Source organism: Anser anser (genome assembly GCF_964211835.1).
Source record: "Anser anser genome assembly, chromosome: 1".
Lineage (NCBI taxonomy): Eukaryota > Metazoa > Chordata > Aves > Anseriformes > Anatidae > Anser > Anser anser.
The window spans coordinates 213,952,439-213,973,937 of NC_139720.1; the positions used below are offsets into that span (position 1 = coordinate 213,952,439).

The window sequence follows — 21,499 nt, forward strand, 5'->3', positions numbered from 1 at the left end:
GTTGTTTTGCTGGCACGGGGGCTGCCAGCGTGCATCGAGTGCCTTTGGGCACCTCGGAGCTGCGCGAGCAAGCTGAGCGCGCCGGGGAGATGCCCTTTGGCGCAGGGCTCTGAGTTGGCTGGAAGCACGTTTCTGAACCTCTTTTATTTTATTTTTTTCAATATTTTTGGGAGAAATAAAGAGTTAATAAAGCTCTGCAGGTGGAGGTTTGGGGGTGCTCCCCGGGGCAGGGGACTGTCCCCAAAGCCGGTTGCTCTCGCTGTGTCCCAGCTCCCTCTAGTGGGACCCGCCCCGGGCAGAGCAGAGGTGCAGGGTTCCCAGTTCCCACCAGTTCCTTGCAAACTGGGACTCTCGAGGCGGGGAGGCACCGAGAATTCACGCGGCTTGCTTTTGGGTCGCTTTGCTCCGGTTTTGCTTTTCTTTCGAGAGTTCCCGGTTTATTTGTGGAGCTGAGGACAGGCTGTAAGCGGGGAGGGGCACCTCGCGCCTCTTCCATTTCTTTTTAATTTTGGCACATCTCGCGGGGGTGGCAAGAATATCGCCTCTCTTGACGCAGGGCTCCCTCCTCTTCAGCACGGCTTTGGAAGCCCTGAGCAACAAACCCCGCTCCCGAAACGGTCTGAAACCCTCCGTTTTTACCCAAAGCAGGGCATTTTGCCCCAAGATGAGGCTTGCAGGACCTGCAGGGTCCCCACGCAAAGGCAGCGATTTTCGCCTCCCAGCTGGCTGGTGACACCCGCCCGGGAGCTTAATTCTTGGTGATTAACCCCCCAGCCTCCGCCCTCCCCTCCGTAATTAATATTTGATTGCATTTGAAATAAAACAGGCCGTGGTTACACGCAGGCTGGTGAACCTGCGAGCGCCGGCTGCGATGCGCCGAGGCCGCAGGGTTTGTTGCTGCTGGTGGTGCCTGGCCCCGTGGTTTTACCAATTTCTGGAAAATTGGATGGTTTGGGGTTGATTTAGAGCTCGGAGGTCGGCTGCTGATGGGGACGTTGTCGCTGCTGGCCAGGATTGTGCTGTTCCACAAGGATTTCTCCCGTGCCAAAAAGCACCTTGGCTGCTGGGCTTGGCAGAGCGATGCGGGGTGGTGTTAGCAGGGATGTGCCCAGCTGGAACAGGCAGCCCCATAGGTCTGAGACCCCACGGACCCCCCTATGGCCCCACTGTGCCCCGCCAAAGCTGCTATCAGAGCATTAAAAAATGAAGCAGAGCAGCCTCGGGGAGCTCCTGAGCTTCAGCAGGAGGCAAAGCAGGGGGGAGCCCGCTCCCTGCAGGCAGAGGGAAGAGCTGGGGGGATGCCAGCGGCCTTGCCCAGGAGGATTTGGGGCTTTTGGGGCTGGGCAGGAGGCACCTGGGGGAAGGAGGGCTCGAGCGGATCGAACGCGCCGGGCTCCGAAAAAAAAAAAAAAGCTCACCCGAGAGGAAGTCTCAAGGTGTTTACAAAGAAGCCGCTCTAAAAATAGCCGGCTCAGATTTTAGACGTCCCTAAAAATAGGCTGCGCTGCTCGAGTGGCCAAACACTCCCAGGAATTTCCTGTGGGCTGCGGGCCGCGCGCAGGGGGGTCCGGGCTGGGCAGCCGGCGGGGACGGCCGGGCCGAGCTTCGGCTTTCCCTTCCCAGCTGACAGTGAGCAGGATGCGACCCCACACCTCCCCTGGTCCCTCGCTGGGCACGGGGCTGAGCCCTTCTCCTGCTATCCTCCCTCCTCCATAACGTCCCGGGAGGTTTTCAACCAGCCGTGGCAGCTCAACCCCAATAGTAGACAGTGGAGAATCCACTCCCGTGGGAGGACGCAGCCTGCGATGAAGGGGTTGAACAACCTGGGGGGGGTTTTGGGGCGGTGGGGAGGTGGGGACGCGATGCCGGCCGGGGCCGCTGGGAGGGCTCGAGGGCTTTGCTGCAGGAGGAGCATGCAGCCCCCGCGGGACGGGAGCGCAGCGCATGTGGGCATGGGGCTGTGGCCGCGAGGGGTCGGCGATCGCTGCCGAAATGGGTCTGGGTTTGCAACCTGATGGGTTTGGGGTTGGAACGCCAGTGGGGCCGGGATTGCAAGCCCAATGGGGCCGGGATTGCAATTCGAATGGGTCCTGGATTGCAAATGGAATGGGTCCAGGACTGCAACCTAAACAGATCTGGGATTGCAACCCAGCCCAGTCCAAGACTGCAACCCCAATGGGTCCTGGATTGCAACCCCAGTGGATCTGGGATTACAACCTGAGTTGTTCTGAGATTGCAACCCCAGTGAGTCCAGGATTGCAGCCTCAGTGTGTCTGGGATTACTACCCAGATGAGTCCAAGACTTCAAGCCCAGTGGGTCTAGGATTGCAACCCTAATGGATCCTGGATTGCAACCTCAGTGGGTCTGGGATTGCAAATGAAATGGGTCCAGGACTGCAACCTAAATGGATCTGGGATTGCAACCCAGATGAGTCCAAGACTGAAACCCCAGTGGGTCCAGGCTTGCGACCCCAGTGGATCTGGTATTGCAACCTGAGTTGTTCTGAGATTGCAACCCCATTGAGTCCAGGATTGCAGCCTCAGTGGGTCTGGGATTGCAACCCAGATGAGTCCAAAACTGCAACCCCAGTGGGTCCAGGCTTGCAACTCCAATGGGTCCGGGATTGCAAACCCATTGGGGTCTGGGATTGCAACCCCAGTGGGTCTGAGATTGCAGACGAAATGGGTCTGAGGTTGCAACTGAAATGGGTCCAGGACTGTAACCCAAATGGATCTGGGATTGCAACCCAGATGAGTCCAAGACTGCAACCCCAATGGATCCAGGATTGCAAACCCATTGGTCTGGGATTGCACCCTCAATGCATCTGGGATTGCAACCCCACTGGGCCTGAGATTGCAAACGAAATAGGTCCAGGATTGTAACCTAAATGGATTGGGGTTTGCAACCCAGATAAGCCCAAGACTGCAACCCCAATGGGTCTGGGTTTGCAACCCCAATGGGTCTGGGATTGCAACCTCAATGGATCTGGGATTGCAATCCAGATGAGTCCAAGACTGCAGCCCCAATGGGTCCACGTTTGCAATCCCAATGGGTCCAGGATTGCAAGCCCAGTGGGTCCTGGATTGCAACCCCATTGGGTCCAGGATTACAACCTCAATAGATCTGGGATTGCAACCCCAGTGGGTCTGGGATTGCATCCCCAATGAATTCTGGATTGCGACCCCAATTGGTCTGGAATTGAAAATGAAACGGGTCTGAGATAGACCCAACTGAAATGGGTCCAGGACTGTAACCTAAATGGATCAGGGTTTGAAATCCAGGTGAGTCCAAGACTGCAACCCCAGTGAGTCTGGGATTGCAACCCCAATGGGCCCGAGATTGCAACCGAAATGGGTCTGGGATTGCAACTGAAATGGGTCTGGGGTTGTAACCTCAATGGATCCAGGTTGGATGGGGCTTTGAGCAACCTGATCTAGTGGGAGTTGTCCCTGCCCATGGCAGGGGGGGTGGAACGGAATGATTTTTAAGGTCCCTTCCACCCCAAACCATTCTGTGATTCTATGATTCAGTGATCTGGGATTGCAACCCAGGTGGGTCTGAGATTACAACCAAAATGGGCCCAATACTGCAACTCAAACTGGTCCATTGCTGCAACCCAGGTGAATCCAAGGTTGCAACCCCAGTGGGTCCGGGATTGCAATCCATTTGGGTCCAGGATTATAATCCAGATGGGTCTGGGATTGCATCTAAAATGGGTCTGCGATCGCAGTCCATTTGGGTTCAGGATTGCAGTAGAAATGGGTCCAAGACTGCAGCTGAAATGGGTCCAAGATTGCAATCCCAATAGGTCCAGGATTGCAACCCCAGTGGGTCTGGGATTGCAAATGAAATGGGTCCAGGATTACAACCCAAATGGATCCAGGGTTTCAACCAAAATAGATCTGGGTTTGCAACCCAAATGGATCCAGGGTTTTAACTGGAATAGGTCTGGGATTGCAACCCAGAGGGGTCCAGGACTGTAATCCCAATGTGTCTGGGGTTACAACAGGAATGGGTCCTGCTTTGCAACCCAGATGGCCCCAGGCTGGCCCTGATTGCACCCGAAATGAGCCAACGGCGAGAGCTGGGTGCTGCAGAAGCGGCCACAGGAGCTGCCTTGCGCATAGCCTCATTACCCCGAACGCGATTAATTAGCCCCGGCCACCCGAGGGCTGGCACGCATCCTGCCACGCACCCATCCTGGTCCCCACCCCGGTCCCCTCCGTGCTATGGGATGCTCGTCTTGCTCGGCGCCAAGAGGAAATTTACTGTCTGCAGCAGTAGGGCGCAGCCCTGCTGCACGCCGTTGCCGTGGGAACGGGCAAGCGGCTAATTAGATTTAATTAACGAAGCAGGAGGGGAGCGCGCTGCAAGCGGATGCAGGGATGCTGCATCGCCTGGCGAGCGGGGCTGCGGGTGCTACAGGGTGTTGTGTTGGTTTTTTTTTGGGGGGGCGGGAAGAAAATGGGTCCTGCAATTGGGGCTGCGCTTGGGGAGTGGGACCCAGCACCCCAAATCCTGCTTGGAAATAAAGGATGGACACCCCATAATGCAGCAAAGGAGGGGTTCCAAACCCCAAAACCAACCCCACCACCCCCACAAACACCACGAAAACCCCAATCCCCTTCCGACGAAGCCCAGCATCCCCCCCTTTTTCCCACCCCCCCCCCCCCCCCCGGAGCAGGATGCGGCCCCGGCGTGCGCCAGTGGGCACGGCCGCGCCGCCAGGCTCAGCCCCCGTCTCCCAGCCCCGCTCCCCGCTGCTGCCGGTGCCTCGGCACCACCCGGGGCCGGGGACCACGCGTGCCACCGCCACGCGCCCCCGGACGCACGCACGCACGCGCCGCCCGCCGCCTGCAGCCTCTCCGCGGGAGGGATTCATTTTTATTATTATTATTATTATTATTATTATTATTATTTTATTTATTTTTTTAATACCTGTCCGGAATTGCCTCGCTATAAATAGACCCCTCTATTTTATTTTATTCCCCTCCGCGCTGCAGCGCTCGGGCTTTTCGTCGGCGTCATTATTATTATTTTTGAAGGGGGGGGGGAAGGCGTTCTGGGGGGGCTAGAGCCAGATTTTTTTTTTTTTTTTTTTTTTTTTTTTGCCTTCCCCTTGGGCCGCGAGGGACGGACCGACCCCGGGACCCGCATGCTGCAGATGGTGAGGACTCTGGCGCAGTTCACCATCGCGCTGGAGGACATGCGAGACATCGGGGACGGCATCGACGCGGCCTTCGCCGCCGCCTCCGGGCTCGGTGGGGCCGCCGAGGAGCTGCCGGAGAAGGGCCGCGGGGGCCCCGAGGTGACGCCAACAAAAGGGGGGACCCCCCCCGGCATGGGGCTGGGTTTGGGGATGGGGTTGGGGGTCCCTGGGGGATGCTGGAGGGGTTTTGGGGGTCGGGGGGGGCCCGGCTGCGTCATGGCGGGACATGTGCGTGGGGAGAAAGCCGCCGGGGCTGGACCACCATCGCCGTGGCAACCGTGCCTCCATCCTCATCCCGCCGCCCCCGTTTTTGGGGGGGCTCCCACCCGAAAAGCTGGAGGGGGCGATAGGGGATGGATCCGTGCATCCCCCCCCTGCACACACCCACGCTGATGTATGTGCGGATTGGGGGGGGGGGTTGCGGTGCTGGGGAGGTGCCCCCAAATCCCTTGGCAGCGGTGCTGAGGTCCCCGGGGTGCTGAGCAGCTCACATCGCTCCGGGGGATGCAGGATGAGGTCGGGGTTTTGGGATCGGAGCAGGAGCAGGTGGAGGGCAAAGCCCCGCGGGGCGCATCCTGCCTGGTCCTGCGGGATGGGGCCTTTACACCCAGCTCCTGCTCATCCCAGCGGGAATTTCCCCCGGGATAACAACCATAACAGATGGAAAAATCCCCTTTGGGATGGTTGGGGCTCATCCCCCAGCCAAAAAATCCCCCAAACCGAAGCCCGTGGTGCTTTGCTGAGCCTGTTCAGCTCACCGGTCCTGCAGGAAAAACGTCCCAGAGCATCGCCGCGAGCTGCCACGGGGGAAACTGAGGCAGGGAAGGGGGGGCGAGCACCCTGCTCTGCCCGTCCCAGGGGAGGATTGGGCCCATCGCCGAACTCTTTGGCCCTAAATAACGTTTTCCTTCCTTGCTTGGTGGAGAAGGTGACCCCAGCCTGGAGCGCGGGTGGGGAAACTGAGGCACGGCTCCGTCCTCGGGTGATGGGTGGCTGGGGGGGGAGGATCAGTGCCTGGGGAGGATGTCCTGGAAATTTGGGGTGCACATGTCCCTGTAGAGAACAGGGAACAAGCATCAGCTGTGGGGCTGGGGTGCAGTTTGGGGCTGTGGGGTGCAGTTTGGGGTTGAGAGAGGGGGAAATAAACCCCCACTTAAATCCCTCTAGTTTTGGGGGTGCACAGCCGAACTCCAGGGACAGTGCTGCAGCTGGCTGGGACATCTCCGCTGGCAGGGTTTTTGGGGGTCCCTGCCCCCACGGGCTTTGGGGTGTCTCCATTAACACCCCAAAGGTTTTATTAATGTTTAGGACATTTTGAGCGTCTCTGAGCCCAGATCCGTTGGAGCACCTCCGCACCTAGGGTCTTTGGAGCATCTCAGCACCCAAAACTTTTGGGGTGCAGGGAATTTGGAGCATGTTTGGACCCAAATCTTTTGGGGCATCGCACACCAAAGTGCTTGGGATGTGTTTGCTTCGAAAACTTTTGGGGTTTCTCTGCACCAAGGGTCCTTGGAACGTCTCAGCACCATAACCTTTGGGGTGTCTCTGCACGAAGGGTCCTTGGAGCACCCCAGCACCTGAAAATTTTGGGTTTTCTCACAGGCAGGATCCTTGAAACATCTCTACACCCCAAAATTTTGGTGTGTAGGGCCTTTGGACCATCTCTGCACCCAAATCTTTTTCGGACATGTCCACACCCAGGGTCTCTGGAGCATCTCAGCCCCCAAAACTTTTGGGGTGCAAGGACTTTGGAGTGCGTTTGCACCACAAGCTTTTGGGGCATCTCACACCAGAGCCCTTGGGGTATCTTTGCATTGAAAACTTTTGGGGTTTCTCTGCACCAAGGGTCCTTGGAGCATCTCAGCACCCAAAACCTTTGGGGTGTCTGCACCAAGAGTCCTTGGAGCACCCCAGCACCTAAAAAACTTGGGGTTTCTCACAGGCAGGGTCCTTGGACCATCTCTAAACCCCAAAATTTTGGTGGGTAGGGCCTTTGGACCATCTCTGCACCCAAAACTTTTGGGGCATCACCCACTGGGGGCCCTTGGACCATCTTGCGCCGAGGCTGAGCTGCAGCCTGGGCTGCGCTCGGGGACACCCCCCATGGGTTCTGCGTGCTGGGGGGGGTCTCTGAGCCCCGCAGCTGCCTGGACCCCCACCCCCTGCCCTCCCTGAGCCCCCTCCTTGGGGCACAGGGCGTCGGGGCTGACCGGGAGCAGCGCGGGTGCCCGGGGGCCGTAAGGAATTCGCGGCGCGGGGCCGCGCCGAGCGCAGGGAGAAGGAGGCCGCCGGCACCGACCCATGTAGGGCTGTGAGAGCTCCTGACGCGGGCGCGGAGGAAACCAGGCGTCTGTGAGCTCGGTGTCATGTACTTCCTAATCCTCCTGGATTCCTCCATCGGGGTGGAGAGGGAGCTGGACGAGCGCCGGGCTCCCGCGGCGCACAGCCCCCCTGCGCCGCCACCGGAGGAGACGCCTCGGTGCCCCGAGGCAGCAGCCGGGTCCCCCCGGCCCCTCGGATCGCCCTGATTTCATTTGGCTTCTCTCTGCCCGCGCAGGACATGAGGAAGCACGTCATCATGACGCTGCTGGACACGGAGCAGTCCTACGTGGAGTCCTTGCGCACCTTGATGCAGGTGAGGGGGCGCGGCGAGGGCGGGGGCGGGTGACACGCGGTGGCCCGGCACCGCCTCAATGGGGCACACGGCGGGGCCACCACCCCGCTGGGGACGTCCAGAGGTGTCACAGCAGGGTTGTCCCTTCCTTGTGACCGTCCCCGGGACCTGAATTTGGAGTCCTGGTGTTGCATCAGCACAGGGACGGGGAGGGGACCGGTGGCAGCGTTGGGGACAGTGGGATCGGTGGTGGGAGCTGTATGGAAAGCAGCACTGCTGAGGATGGGGTGTGGGGTCACCTCTGCCCCCAAATCAACCCTATAACTGTTCCGGATCAGCTGTCACCTAGGGGGTGTCATGTCCCTGAGCTTGTTCATGTGCTCGATCCCCAAAACCTCTTCCTTGCACTTCCTGGGCCACCACCGTTGCCCATCCTGCGCCGGGGGTCTCCAAGCCCCCATCCCTGTTACCCCCCTCATTTTCTGCTCTGCTCCAGCTCCCACAGCCATGGGCCAAGGACTTTTTTAGGTCCCTTTTTTTTTTTTTTTACTGAGCTAATTCCAACCCCTGAGCATCATCCCAACACCTGGCTTGGGTTTTCCAAGAAGTCCCCATCCAGATGTGCCCTGCCGGATGGTGCGCAGGAGGAGAGGACCCTTCAAGGCTGCTCCTCGTGCAGAAATATATCTCGGAGGGGTGAGAGGAGCCTGGTCTGGGTCTTATTTTGGGGGAACTACGCACAGTTCATGGCCAGAAGGTGTCTGTGCTGGTCTCAGCATGGCCAGAGGCTGTCCCCTGTGCTCCTGTCCCCCTCCGAGGTGGCAGAGCAGCCTGGTGGGGGAGGACATGCAGGAGGCACCCAATGAACGTGGGTGGGAGCCGTGGGGTGCTGGTGGCTGAGCTCTCACCCATGGGACACATCTAGGGGACCTGGGTTTCTGGTGAGATCACAGGCATCCAGATGTCCCCAGCTCTCCAGTCCCAACCAGGACGAGGTGTTTGGATCCCGGCGTGCGCTGGTGGCGTGTAGTATCATGGCCACCAGGCACCGGGACCCCCTGGAGCAGCATCTCCCAGCCAACCCCTTTGGTGGGAACTGTCTCCGTGCTCTTCTCCCCATCTGGTCCCCACTCACCCAGTTTAGTGCCGGGTGGGATGCGGGGACCAAACCTGGCCGAGCCCAGCTCCCTCTGGAGGTGTTGGCCCCGTTGGGTTTGGAGCTCTGGGAAGGATCCGACCCTTCTAACTGGGGTCTCTGTGAGATGTCCACCATCAGCCTGGGGAACCTCATCCTTGGTGGGGATTCCTCCCTCGTTGGCTCGGATGGGGACACCTGAAGCAGCATGGAGTGGGTCCTGGCCTCGCTGCTCAGCTCCGTGATCCTCCCCGTGTCCTGGAGGGCACCAGCACCCCTCACCGTGTGTCTGCAGGGCTTGAAAAAGTGGAACCACTTGGAAAGTGGTTTCACAGAGCCCTGCTGCCCCCAAGCATTGCTCGTTGGCCATTGCCAAGAGAGGTTTGTGGGCGAGGTGGTGGTCCAGAGCTTGACCCAGCACATCCACCCTGCTGGTTCAGCCCCTCCTGGTCCCAAACACCCTAAATCCCACCAAGAACCAGCAGATTTGGTAGTTCTGCCCCGATTTCCCATCTGGATCACATAGAGGGGACCAAAATTCATGACAGCAAAGGTTTAGAGGCCATTGAGGCCATGGCTGGGGGACAGAGGACACAGTGCTTTGGAGGTTCCTCATCCAAACCCGCTCTTCTCCCCACACTGAAATGGGGATGTGATGGGTGGGATGGGGCCCAGGAGAAGTGGGGTACCCAAACTGCTGGTCTGGTCCCTCTGACGGGTCCCCAGGTGCCCAAAGTCATGCAGGACCCAGGGTTGATGCCTCCTCCAGCATCCCAAGCCTTGGCTGGGCTCCCCAGGGACCCCCCTGCTGCAGGATCCTGCAGTTCCTGGTACTTAAATGGGTTGAAAAATTAATCCTGGGGAGGTGGAAACAAAAAAATCTGTCGGGTGCCCCAGCGCGACGCTTCCCCGCAGGGTTACATGAAGCCGCTGAAGCAGCCGGAGAACTCGCTGCTGTGTGACCCGTCCCTGGTGGACGAGATCTTCGACCAGATCCCCGAGCTGCTGGAGCACCACGAGCAGTTCCTGGAGCAGATCCACGACTGCGTGCAGAACTGGCACGAGAAGCAGAAAGTGGGCGACCTCCTGGTGCAGTCGGTAGGGCCCGACCCCATCCCATCGCGGGGTGGGGACGAGAAGGGTCCATCCTGAAGCTCCCCCGCGCCCAGGCTTTGCTTTCGGCAGGGAAAAGCTGGGAGCAGGGAGCAGGGGGATGACGAAAGGACGGGCAAACCACGTCGGGGATGGGGAGAGACGATCTCCAGGCCCTCGGTCTGCTTTAGCTTAACAGGGGCTCTGCAGCTCGGCGTTTCTGCGTCGAGCAGAAATGTCAGGGCTGAGGCATCGAGGCGGGGAGCTGAGCCTGGGCAGATCCCAGACGGGTGCCGTTAACCCTTGGGACAACTCCTCCAGCCCCAAACATGCCCAGAGGTGGGGGGGGATCTCGTGTCAAGCCTCTTTTTTTGCCTCCCCCCCCCCCCCCTCCCCCAGTTCTCCAAGGACGTGCTGGTGAACATCTACTCTGCCTACATCGATAACTTCCTCAATGCCAAGGACGCCGTCAGGATCGCCAAGGAGGCACGGCCAGCGTTCATCAAATTCCTGGAGGTGGGTGTGGAGCCACTGGTGGAGCAGAGTCAGGGTTAATGGGAGTAAACTGATTGTCTATGGCCAAATTGGGATTTTTCCACTCTTTTTTGTTACGTGGAGCATGGTCTGGGATGAGCCAACATCACTCCGGATGGTGACAAAAGGAGCCCCCAGGACCCCAAAGTGTTGTTGCTCCAGGTCCAAGGCTGGTGTCACGGCGTGTGTCCCACCTAACGGGCCCGTCCTTGTCCCCACCGATGTTTTTCAGCAAAGCATGCGGGAGAACAAGGAGAAGCAGGCTCTGTCTGACCTGATGATCAAGCCCGTGCAGAGGATCCCGCGGTACGAGCTGCTGGTGAAGGTAGGAGGAGCGGCGCCGGGACGGGGTCCGTGCCGTCCTGGGAGCGGGTGAGACCATGGCTCATCCCCCCCTCCTCGTAAGGGCAGCTTTTAGGGCCGTCCCGTCCCTCCCAGCCCTTTCTTCCTCCCTTGACGTGAAGTCCACAGCTCGGTGTGCCCCCACGGCCACCATGGCTGGATGGGGGCTCAGCGAGGGGGGTGGCATCGTGGTGACATCCAGGCGGTGTCCCCACATCAGGACCTGCTGAAGCACACCCCAGAGGACCACCCCGACCACCCCTTCCTCATCGACGCCCAGCGCAACATCAAGCAGGTGGCCGAGAGGATCAACAAGGGGATGAAGAGCGCCGAGGAGGTGGAGAGGAATGCCCGCATCGTGCAGGAGATCGAGTCCCACATCGAAGGGATGGAGGACGTACGGTTGGGGGGCTCAGTGTGGGGTCCCGGGTGGCCATGGGCAAGGGTGATGGGGGTGCCAGCTGCAGGGAGGTGGGGACACCCAGCTTGGCCAAGCCTTTCTGCAGCCCTGCTGCACCCAAGGGTGCAGCACCCACACCAGAGCTGCACCCAGCACCAAACGCCAATGGGGTGGGTCTTTCCTTTTGCCCAAAACTGAGCCATTTTTGCTCTTTCTGGGTTGAGCTAGGTTGGGCCACTTGTTTTCTCGTCCAGGTCCTGCTTTCCTCATCCTCCCTTGCCGGGAGGTTTGGGAAGGGGACAGGGTGACAGCTCGGTGCCAGGGGGGTGCAGGGGCAGGGAGGAAGCCACTCATGAGCCTCCTCGTCCCCACAGCTCCAGGCCCCGCTCCGCAGGTTCCTGCGCCAGGAGATGGTGGTGGAAGTGGTAAGAGCGAGGTGACCCCGTGTCCCTTGTCCCCACGGCGTGGCCGCCCGGGCAGCACCGTGGTGCTAAGCACGAAATGGAGCAGTGGGTGGCTGGGATCGTGGGTCACAGTGGGGCTGAAAGCCCATGGGGAGCCACGGAGGGATGGACGGGTGGATGGGTGGGTGGGTGGAAGGGTGGATGGATGGGTGATGGATGGATGGATGGATGGATGGATGGATGGATGGATGGATGGATGGAGATGGATGGATGGAGATGGATGGATGGATGGGGAGATAGATGGGTGGAGGGATGGATGAATGGAGGGAGGAAGGGAGGGAGGGAGGGATGGATAGATGGATGGATGGGCGGACGGACGAATGCATGGATGGATGGAGGAAAGGATGGACGATGGATGACAGATGATAGACACACACATGGATGGAGGGAGGTATGGAAGGAGGTGACATAAAATTCCCCAAGTGCGTGGGGAAAGATGAGAGGGGCTTGGGAGCCAGGAGGAGACAAGGAGACCCCTCAGCAGCCCGGGGTCAGGGATGGACAGAGGGGCTGAAGACAGGAACCCCAGAGGTCCTGGCATCCCATGGGCTCCCTTGAGCACCACTTGGGGAAACTGAGGCAGAGGTGGGTGCCATCATCGTTCACCCTCATGTCTTCTACACCCCTGCAGAAGGCGGTGGGTGGGAAGAAGGACCGCTCACTCTTCCTCTTCACGGACCTGCTGGTGTGCACCACGCTGAAGCGCAAGTCAGGCTCCCTTCGCCGCAGCTCCATGAGCCTGTGAGTGCCGCCCTGCGCGGGGGACACCCCAGCGCCCCGTGGCCAGGGGCACCCAGCCGGGTCCCTCTCCCATTGCAGCTCTCAGGGGTTATCCCACCTCCTCGGGGTGTCCCTGGCGGGCTGGGATGGTTTTAGGGCGCTGGGGACAGTGCCTGGGCGCAGGCGAGGCTCAGCCAGCCCCTGCCCCACAGGTACACGGCAGCCAGCGTCATTGACACTGCCAGCAAGTACAAGCTGCTCTGGAAGCTGCCGCTGGAGGACGTGGACATCGTCAAAGGTCTGTCGCTGCCTGCTGTTGTCCCCACACCCCAAAACCCATTGCTCACCCCCAGCTGAGGGTGACAGGCTCAAAGGATCCCACAGATGGAGGTGGCACCACTCCAGCTAAAAGCATTTGGGTACAGGGCTCCTCTGTGGGGTGCTGGGGAGGAAGGGGTTAATGCCATGTGGCCATGTCCCCACGCAGGTGCCTCGCAAGCCACCAACAGGGAGAGCATCCAGAAGAGCATCAGCCGGCTGGACGAGGACCTCAGCACACTGGGCCAAGTCAGCAAACTCTCGGAGACCCTCAGCTTCCCCCACCAGGTACGGGGACAGCGCCCCAGTGGTGGTGTCCCCCGTGGGACCCTCTGGGTTGTCCTCTGGGAGGGCTGGTGGCCGTGGTCAAAGGACCTTGGGAGGGCTGGTGGCCATGGTCAAAGGACCTTGGGAGGGCTGGTGGCCATGGTCAAAGGACTTTGGAAGGGCTGGTGGCCATGGTCAAAGGACCTTGGGAGGGCTGGTGGCCATGGTCAAAGGACTTTGGAAGGGCTGGTGGCCATGGTCAAAGGACCTTGGGAGGGCTGGTGGCCATGGTCAAAGGACTGTGGGAGGGCTGGTGGCCATGGTCAAAGGACCTTGGGAGGGCTGGTGGCCATGGTCAATGGACTCTGGGAGGGCTGTTGGCTGTGGTCAAAGGTGCCAGCAGCCCTGCAGAGGATGCTCGGGATGCAACATGGGCGCATGGCTGGGGTGGCCCCGCTGGACCTCGACACCGTTGTCCCCCTGCCCAGAGCCTGGACGACGTGATCAAGGACCTGATGGCCGCCATCCACCGGGAGCTGGCGGAGAAGCAGTCCCTGTCCTTCAGCATGGCCTTCCCCCCCAATAAAGTGGAGCTCAGCGCTGCCAAGGCCGACGGCACTGAGTCCTTCATCTTCGAGTTCCCCAACCCCGACGCACGGCTCGGCTTTGAGCAAGCCTTCGAAGATGCCAAGAAGAAGCTGGGTAACGCCGGGACGCGGGGCGGAACGCCCAGATGGGCTCAGCACCACACCTGGTGCTGGCAGAACCACCTCCTTCTCACCCTATTTTCCCAGCTTCCAGCAAAAACTGTCTGGACCCAGAGTTCCTCAAGGCCATCCCCATCATGAAGACACGGAGTGGGATGCAGGTTGGTCCACCTGCCGCTCCCAGACCCCCAGGAGGGTTTATTTAAGCATCCCTCTTGACCATCGGGATGCCAGCGTGCCGCCGCCTTGCTGCTGCCTTCCCAAGTGACCTCTCCTTGTCTTTTGCCCCCTTCCAGTTTTCTTGTGCTTCTCCCAGCCACAGCAGCCCAGAGAACGCCCACGAGGTGTGGGTGTGCAACAGCGACGGCTACGTGGGGCAGGTCTGCCTGCTCAGCATCCGCAAGGAGCCCACCGTCGAGGCGTGCATCGCTGTCTGCTCGGCCAGGATCCTCTGCATCGCCTCCGTGCCCGGCCTCAAGCGGGCGTACAGGTACGGCACTGGCACCGCGCGGCCGGCACCGGCATCGCCGCATCCCGGTGCTGGAGCTGCGGCTGTCCCCGCGGCAGGGAGCGCGCCGAGCCGCTGGCCAGCCCGTCCTCAGAGCCGGCGCCAGCGCAGCTGGAGGACGCGGGGCCGCAGCAGTGCCTGCACATCTCCATCTCGGGCTCGTCGCTGGAGCTCTCCGAGCCCGTCGACAGTGCCCACAGGGAGCTGGTGCCCTTCGACAGCGACGACACGGACGACGAGTCCTCACCCAGCCCCTCGGGCACGCTGCAGAGCCAGGCCAGCCACTCCACCATCTCCTCCAGCTTTGGCAGTGAGTTGCCCCCGCGGGCCCCTAATTAGGGAAAAGCCGTTGTTTTGCCCCAAAACGATGGGCAGCGTTGATTGTCCCAGCAGTCGGTCCCCACTCTGCCTTGCGTTCATTGGGCATCAAAAAAAAGGGGGTTCCCGTTGCCTTTTAAGCTGAAAAAGCCCTGGGAAAAGCGATAGGGATGTCCTAATTCGGACCCCGTGATGCCAGGGTTGGGGCGGCAGCTTGTCCCCCGTTTTGGGTAAAGTCTGGTGTGTTTTGGGGTCAGCATCCATCCGTCCTTCCCGAGTCCCCACACCGCCACAGCAGCCGTCCCATGATCTCCTCCCCATCCCATGGCCATCGCTGGGTGTTCACCACCCAACCACCCTCCTCACCCCCCCCAGACGAGGAAATCCCAAGCTGCAAGGAGGCGGCAGCGGAGACGACGAGCTCGGAGGAGGAGCAGGAGCCCGGCTTCCTCCCCCTCGCCACCACCTTCGGGCAGAGCCGGCACGGCGAGAGCCCCACAGACGGCCGAGCCCTGCGGCGCTCCAGCCGCGGCTCCTTCACCCGCGGCAGCCTCGAGGACCTGCTGAGCCTCGACCCCGAAGCCTACCAGAGCTCCATGTGGCTGGGCACCGAGGACGGTTGGTGCGTGCCCAGCGAGGAGGGACCCCATTTGAGGCTCCCCCAGCTTCGGGAGGGGCTCAACGCCGTCCTTCTGCCTCCCATCTCCGCAGCATCCATGTGTACCAGTCCTCGGACAACATCCGCAACAGGAAGAACAGCATGAAGATGCAGCACGCCGCCTCCGTCATGTGCATCTTGTAAGCGGGCAGGAGGCTTTTGGGCCCCATGGGGATGAGTTTGGGGTGGCCCGGCAGCATCTCTCAAAGCTCGTTTCTTCCCGCAGATACCTCGATAACCAAGTTTTTGTGTCCTTGGCCAACGGGGAGCTCATCGCGTACCAGCGGGAGGCAGGTGAGGCTGGGTCGGGGCCGTCGGGTGGAGCCCCAGCAGAGGATGCTCTGGGTGCCTGCAGCTCCTCTGCATCCCCAGGGAGGGCAGCAGGTCCCCAGAGAGGGCCATCCCTCGAGGGATGCTGAATGGGCAACCCCAAATTCAGAGCACATGGGCCCTGTTGATTGTGTCACCCCAAGGACATCACCTGCCCTATAAAGGGGGATGCATCAGCATCCCACAAGGACGTTTCCAGCCACCACTTCTCCCCTAACCAGCTCAAGCCTGGGGGGTTTGGGGCTTTAAAGACCCCCCCCCATCTCCCACTGTCCTTACAGGTCGTTTCTGGGACCCCCAAAACTCCAAATCCCTGTCCCTGGGCTCCCCGGGGAGCCCCATCACGAAGATGGTGGCGGTGGCGGGGAAGCTGTGGTGCGGCTGCCAGAACCGGGTCATCGTCCTCAACACGGCCACGCTGGTGCAGGAGGTACAGCGAGCATGACACCTCGAGCCGGGGGGACCGGGGACGGTCCCCAGAGGCTCTGGGTGGCATCGGTGTGGCTCTGTCGCCCGCAGCACACGCTCCACGTGGGGCAGGACAGCGGCCGCAGCGTGACCTGCATGGTGAGTGCGGGGCCCGGCGTCTGGGTCGCGCTGCAGGGCAGCGCCCAGGTGCGCCTCTACCATGCCACCAGCTACGAGCAGCTGGCCGAGGCGGACGTCACCCCCCCTGTGCACAAGATGCTCGCTGGTAAGCCCCCAAAATCCCTGTTTCCGGCTGTTTTTCCCATTTTCTGTTCCATGCGCATCGCCTCCCTTAAAAACGTGCTCCCCCCTGGAGCATCCACTGCTGCAAAGTGCATCGATATCCCCAGCTTCCCGACCAGTTTCAGGGACCAAAGCTTCTCCCTGCACTCGTGGAGTTCAGCCTCTACATTTTGCAGCCCCTGGGCAGCTGCAAAATCCCACGCAGGAATAAGGCAGCGGATGTGAAAGCATCCTAAGCACAGATAGGGCAACCCCAAGGCAGCTGCAAAAAACCCTGCAGAAATGAGGATGCAGCTCCAAAATCCCATGGAGAAATAGCGCAGTGGTTGCAAAACTCCAAGTGGGAATAAGGCAATTCATGGGTAGCTGCAAAACCCCATGCAGAAATAAAATGGTTGCTGCAAGGTTCCTCAGAAAAAATAGGGTAGCAGATAAAAAATCCCACATGGCAATAGCACAATGCCTGGGTGGTGGCATGATCCCATGCAGAAATAAGATACCAGTGCCAAAACCTCATGCAGAAATCAGGATGCAACTGCAAAATCCCATGGAGTAATAGTGAAGTAGTTGAAAAACCCCGTGCAGGAATAGGGCAGTCCCTGGATGGCTGCAAAGTGCCATGCAGAGATCAGGATGCAGCTGCAAAATCCCATGCAGAAATTGCAGTTGCTGTGAAATGTCATGCAGAAATCAGAAATCAGCTGCAAAATCCCATGTAAAACCAGGTCAGCAGCTATAAAATCCCATGCAGCAATAGCACAACACCTGGGTGGCTGCAAAATGCCATGCAGAAATAGAGTGGGTGCTGCGACATGCCATTCAGAAATCAGAAAGCAGCTGCAAAATGCCATGCAAAACCAGGCAAGCAGCTACAAAATCTCATGCAGCAATAGCACAACACCTGGGTGGCTACAAAATGCCTTGCAGAAATAGAGTGGGTGCTGCAAAATGCCATGCAGAAATAGCAGTTGCTGTAAAACACGAAGCAGAAATAGAGTGGGTGCTGCGAAATGCCATGCAGAAATCAGAAAGCAGCTGCAAAATGCCATGCAGAAATAGCAGTTGCTGTAAAATGCCATGCAGAAATAAAATGGGTGCTGCTAAATGCCATGCAGAAATCAGGCAGCTGCTCTAAAATGCCGTTCAAAACCAGGCGGGCAGCTACATCATCCCATGCAGCAATAGCACCACACCTGGGTGTGTGCAAACCCCGTGCAGAAAGAGTGGGTGCTGCAAAATGTCATGCAGAAATCAGGCAGCAGGTGCAAAATGCCATGCAGAAATAGAGCGGGTGCTGCGACATGTCACACAGAGATAGAGGGGATGCTGCAAAACGCTATGCAGAAATCAGAAAGCAGCTGCAAAATGCCACACAGAAATAAAGTGGGTGCTACAAAATGCCATGCAGAAATAGAGTGGATATTGCGAAATGCCATGCAGAAATAGAGTGGATATTGCAAAATGCCGTGCAGAAATAGAGGGGATGCTGTAAAATGCCATGCAGAAATCAGAAAGCAGCTGTAAAATGCCGTGCAAAACCAGACAGGCAGCTACAAAATCTCATGCAGCAATAGCACAACACCTGGGTGTCTGCAAACCCTGTGCAGCAATAGAGTGGGTGCTGCAAAACGCCATGCAGAAATCAGGCAGCCAGTGCAAAATGCCATGCAGAAATAAAATGGGTGCTGCAAAATGCCATGCAGAAATCAGGCAGCAGCTGCAAAATGCCATGCAGAAATAGAGCGGGTGCTGCAAAACACCATGCAGAAATCAGGCAGCCAGTGCAAAATGCCATGCAGAAATAGAGGAGCAGCTGTAAAACGCCATGCAGAAATAGAGTGGGTGCTGCAAAATGCCATGCAGAAATCAGGCAGCAGCTGCAAAATGCCATGCAGAAATCAGGCAGCAGCTGCAAAATGCCATGCAGAAATCAGGCAGCAGCTGCAAAATGCCATGCAGAAATAACAGTTGCTGCAAAACGCCATGCAGAAATAAAATGGGTGCTGCAAAATGCCACGCAAAACCAGGCGGGCAGCTGCCAAACGGGGGGTGCGCGGGGCGGGCTCATCACCCGTCTTGGGGGGGGTGGGGGGGGGGGGGGGAAACCGCTGACGGCGCGGCCCGCCCGCAGGCTCGGATGCCATCATCCGGCAGCACAAGGCGGCGTGCCTGCGCATCACGGCGCTGCTGGCGTGCAAGGAGCTGCTGTGGATCGGGACGAGCGCCGGCGTGGTGCTGACGCTGGCGCTGCCGGCCAAGGCGGCCCCGGCGCTGGTGGGGCTGGCGCAGGGGCACACGGGGCACGTCCGCTTCCTGGCCGCCATCCCCCTGCCCGACGGCTTCGACCTCCTCTTCCCGCTGCCGGGGCACGCGGGTAGGCGGGGCTTAACGGGGTGGGCGGGGCTTAACGGGATGGGCGGGGCTTAACGGGGTGGGCGGGGCTAAAGGGGTGGGAGGGGCTTAACGGGGTGGGCGGGGCTTAACGGGGTGGGCGGGGCTAAAGGGGGTGGGAGGGGCTAAAGGGGGTGGGAGGGGCTTAACGGGATGGGCGGGGCTTAACGGGGTGGGCGGGGCTAAAGGGGGTGGGAGGGGCTAAAGGGGGTGGGAGGGGCTAGGGATAAGGGATGGGGCTGGTGGGGATGGGATAAAGGGGGTGGAAGGGGATAAATGGTGGGTGGGGCTAAAGGGAGTGGGCGGGGATAAAGGGGTGGGTGGGGCTAAACTGGGTGGGAGGGGCTAAATGGGGTGGGAGGGGCTAGGGGTAAGGGATGGGGATGGTGGGGGCGGGGGATAAAGGGGAAGGGAAGGGGGGTGGGCAGGGCTAAAATGAGTGGGAGGGGCTAAATGGGGTGGGAGGGGCTTAACGGGGTGGGCTGGGCCAACATGGGGGGGGCTAATTGGATGTGAGGGGCTAATTGGGTGAGGTGGAAAGAGGGGTGGGCAGGGCTAAAGGGGATTGGGGTGGCTAGCGGCGGGAGGGGCTAATTGGGTGGGCGGGGCTAGGGGCAAGAGGAGGGGCTGGTGGGGGCAGGGGATGAAGGGGCTAAATGGGAGTGGGCGGGGCTCAAATGAGTGGGCGGGGCTAAAGGGGCGGGGCTACGGGGGTAGGCGGGGCTTTGGGTAGGGGGCGTGGCCAACGGGGTGGCGGGGTGAAAGGGATGGGCGGGAATAATGGGAGGGGGTGGGGCTAAGGGGGTGGGTGGGGCTAAATGAGTGGGAGGGGCTAATTGGGTGGGCGGGGCTAGAGGGGTGGGAGGGGCTAAATGGGGTGGGAGGGGCTTGGGTAAGGGGAGGGCTTAATGAGATGGGGCGGGAAGGAGCTGTTGGAAAGGGGAGGGGCTAATTGGAAATGGGAGGGGCTAGTCGGGGTGGGAGGGGCTGTTTGGGTGGGAGGGGCTACATTAAGGGGGTGGGGCTAATTGGGAAAGGAGGGGCTAATTGTGGGTGTGAGCTAAACGGGGTGGGAGGAGCTACATAGGAGTGGCTAAAAGGGAATGGGGTGGGGTGGGGTGGGGGAGGGGCTAAATGAAGGGCGGGGCTAAACAGAAGTGGGAGGGGCTAAATGGGAGGGGCTGGTTGAGTGGGAGGGGCTATGTGGGGTGGGAGGAGCTAATTGGGGTGGGAGTGGGCTAATTGGACTGGGAGGGGCTAATTGGGCGGGAGGGGCTACATGGAAATGGGAGGTGCTGTTTGGGGTGGGAGGTGCTAATTGTGGGAGGGGCTAATTGGGGTAGGAGTGGCTATGTGGCAATGGGAGGGGCTATTTGGGGTGGGAGGGGCTACATGGAAGTGGGAGGGGCTAATTGGAGTGGGAGTGGCTACATGGGAGTGGGAGGTGCTAATTGGGGTGGGAGGGGCTAATTGGGGTGGGAGGGGCTGTGTGGCAATGGGAGGGGCTAATTGGGGTGGGAGTGGCTACATGGGAGTGGAAGGTGCTAATTGGAGTGGGATGGGCTACATTGAAGTGGGAGGGGCTAATTGGGGTGGGAGGGGCTAATCGAAGTGGGCATGGCTAATTGCAGTGGGAGGGGGCTAAATGAGGTGGGAGGGGCTATTTGGGGGGGCAGGAGGGGCTAATTACGGCAGGAGGGCCACACCTCCCAGCTCTCCGTGCCCCACGCCCCCCCCCCCCCCCCCCCCCAAGGCCCCGAGCAGCCGAGCGACGCGGAGCCCCGGGACCCCGCTCGCCCCCGCGCCCCCAGCCTGGCCCTGCCCAAAGCCAAGATGCTGGTGATCAGCGGCGGCGACGGCTACGAGGATTTCCGCCTGACCAGCAGCAGCGAGACCGTGGGCCGCGACGACAGCACCAACCACCTCCTCCTCTGGCGGGTGTGAGCGGCCGGGGACCCCCCCCAAACACCCCAGGACCCCCCACCACCACCACCACCAAGGACCACCCCCCCCCTCCCTGCCCCAGCACGTCTCATCTCCAGCCCGGCTGCTCTCTGTGTGCTCTGGTGGGGGGGGACGGGGGGACGGGGGACCCCCCCCCAGCTGCCCCCCTCCACCCCGCCGCCTGGGCGCCACTTTTTGGGGTGTGGAGAAAGGGGAAAGGGAGGGGGGGGCACGTTTTTGCTTGGGAAGGAGCTAACGAAGCCTTTAACGAGCATCCCCGGGGACGGACGGCGGGAGGACGTCGTCGCCCTGCCTTGTTCTCCCCGGTTTTGTGTGTGCCTGCTTCGGGGGGGGGGGGGGTGAAACGGGGGGCTGCTGCACGGCGGTGACCCCCCCCCTCTACTCCGGGATTGCCCCAGGGACTATGCGGCCCCCCCCCCCCCCCGGGCCTCCCGCTAACCCGCTCGCTCCATCGCCAGCACCCAGATAGCTCTGTTCGTTTGTTCGTTTGTTTTAAATATATATATATTATATATATAAATATCCCTATTTATTTGGGGGGGGGGGGGGGAGCCTTGGGAAGAGGAGCTGGAGAGCGCAACGGGGGCAGAAATGGCAATTTTGGGGTTCGGAGCAGATTTTTTCCCCCAGACTGGGGGGGGTTTGGGTGCTGGGAACGTGCTGGGACACAGGCAAAAAGGTCCCCAAATCGCTGCCGGACCCCACAAAGGTTCTGGGGGCACTCTGGGGACACGCTGGGGCTGCAGGGGGGGGGGAGCATGGAGGGGAAGGGGATTTATTTATTTATTTTTCTCCCCCCTCTCCACATTTCCTAT

The 21,499-nt window shown here is 60.2% G+C and overlaps 1 protein-coding gene across 1 annotated transcript in view; it reads left to right on the forward strand.

Annotated features, from left to right (window-relative positions):
* Window positions 1–21,204, forward strand: part of ARHGEF17 (Rho guanine nucleotide exchange factor 17) — a 37,119-nt gene extending 15,915 nt beyond the window's left edge. The window contains exons 2-21 of the mRNA XM_083819516.1: window positions 7,768–7,845; window positions 9,875–10,057; window positions 10,451–10,567; window positions 10,818–10,910; window positions 11,148–11,324; window positions 11,702–11,752; window positions 12,423–12,532; window positions 12,724–12,809; window positions 12,999–13,117; window positions 13,585–13,798; window positions 13,891–13,964; window positions 14,100–14,293; window positions 14,371–14,621; window positions 15,005–15,251; window positions 15,341–15,427; window positions 15,514–15,581; window positions 15,899–16,047; window positions 16,137–16,311; window positions 18,460–18,702; window positions 20,473–21,204. Of these exons, the coding sequence (XP_083675642.1) occupies window positions 7,768–7,845; window positions 9,875–10,057; window positions 10,451–10,567; window positions 10,818–10,910; window positions 11,148–11,324; window positions 11,702–11,752; window positions 12,423–12,532; window positions 12,724–12,809; window positions 12,999–13,117; window positions 13,585–13,798; window positions 13,891–13,964; window positions 14,100–14,293; window positions 14,371–14,621; window positions 15,005–15,251; window positions 15,341–15,427; window positions 15,514–15,581; window positions 15,899–16,047; window positions 16,137–16,311; window positions 18,460–18,702; window positions 20,473–20,663 (2,907 nt within the window). The 3' untranslated portion in view covers window positions 20,664–21,204. The remainder of the gene's footprint in view (window positions 1–7,767; window positions 7,846–9,874; window positions 10,058–10,450; window positions 10,568–10,817; window positions 10,911–11,147; window positions 11,325–11,701; window positions 11,753–12,422; window positions 12,533–12,723; window positions 12,810–12,998; window positions 13,118–13,584; window positions 13,799–13,890; window positions 13,965–14,099; window positions 14,294–14,370; window positions 14,622–15,004; window positions 15,252–15,340; window positions 15,428–15,513; window positions 15,582–15,898; window positions 16,048–16,136; window positions 16,312–18,459; window positions 18,703–20,472) is intronic.
* Window positions 21,205–21,499: the final 295 nt, after the last annotated feature.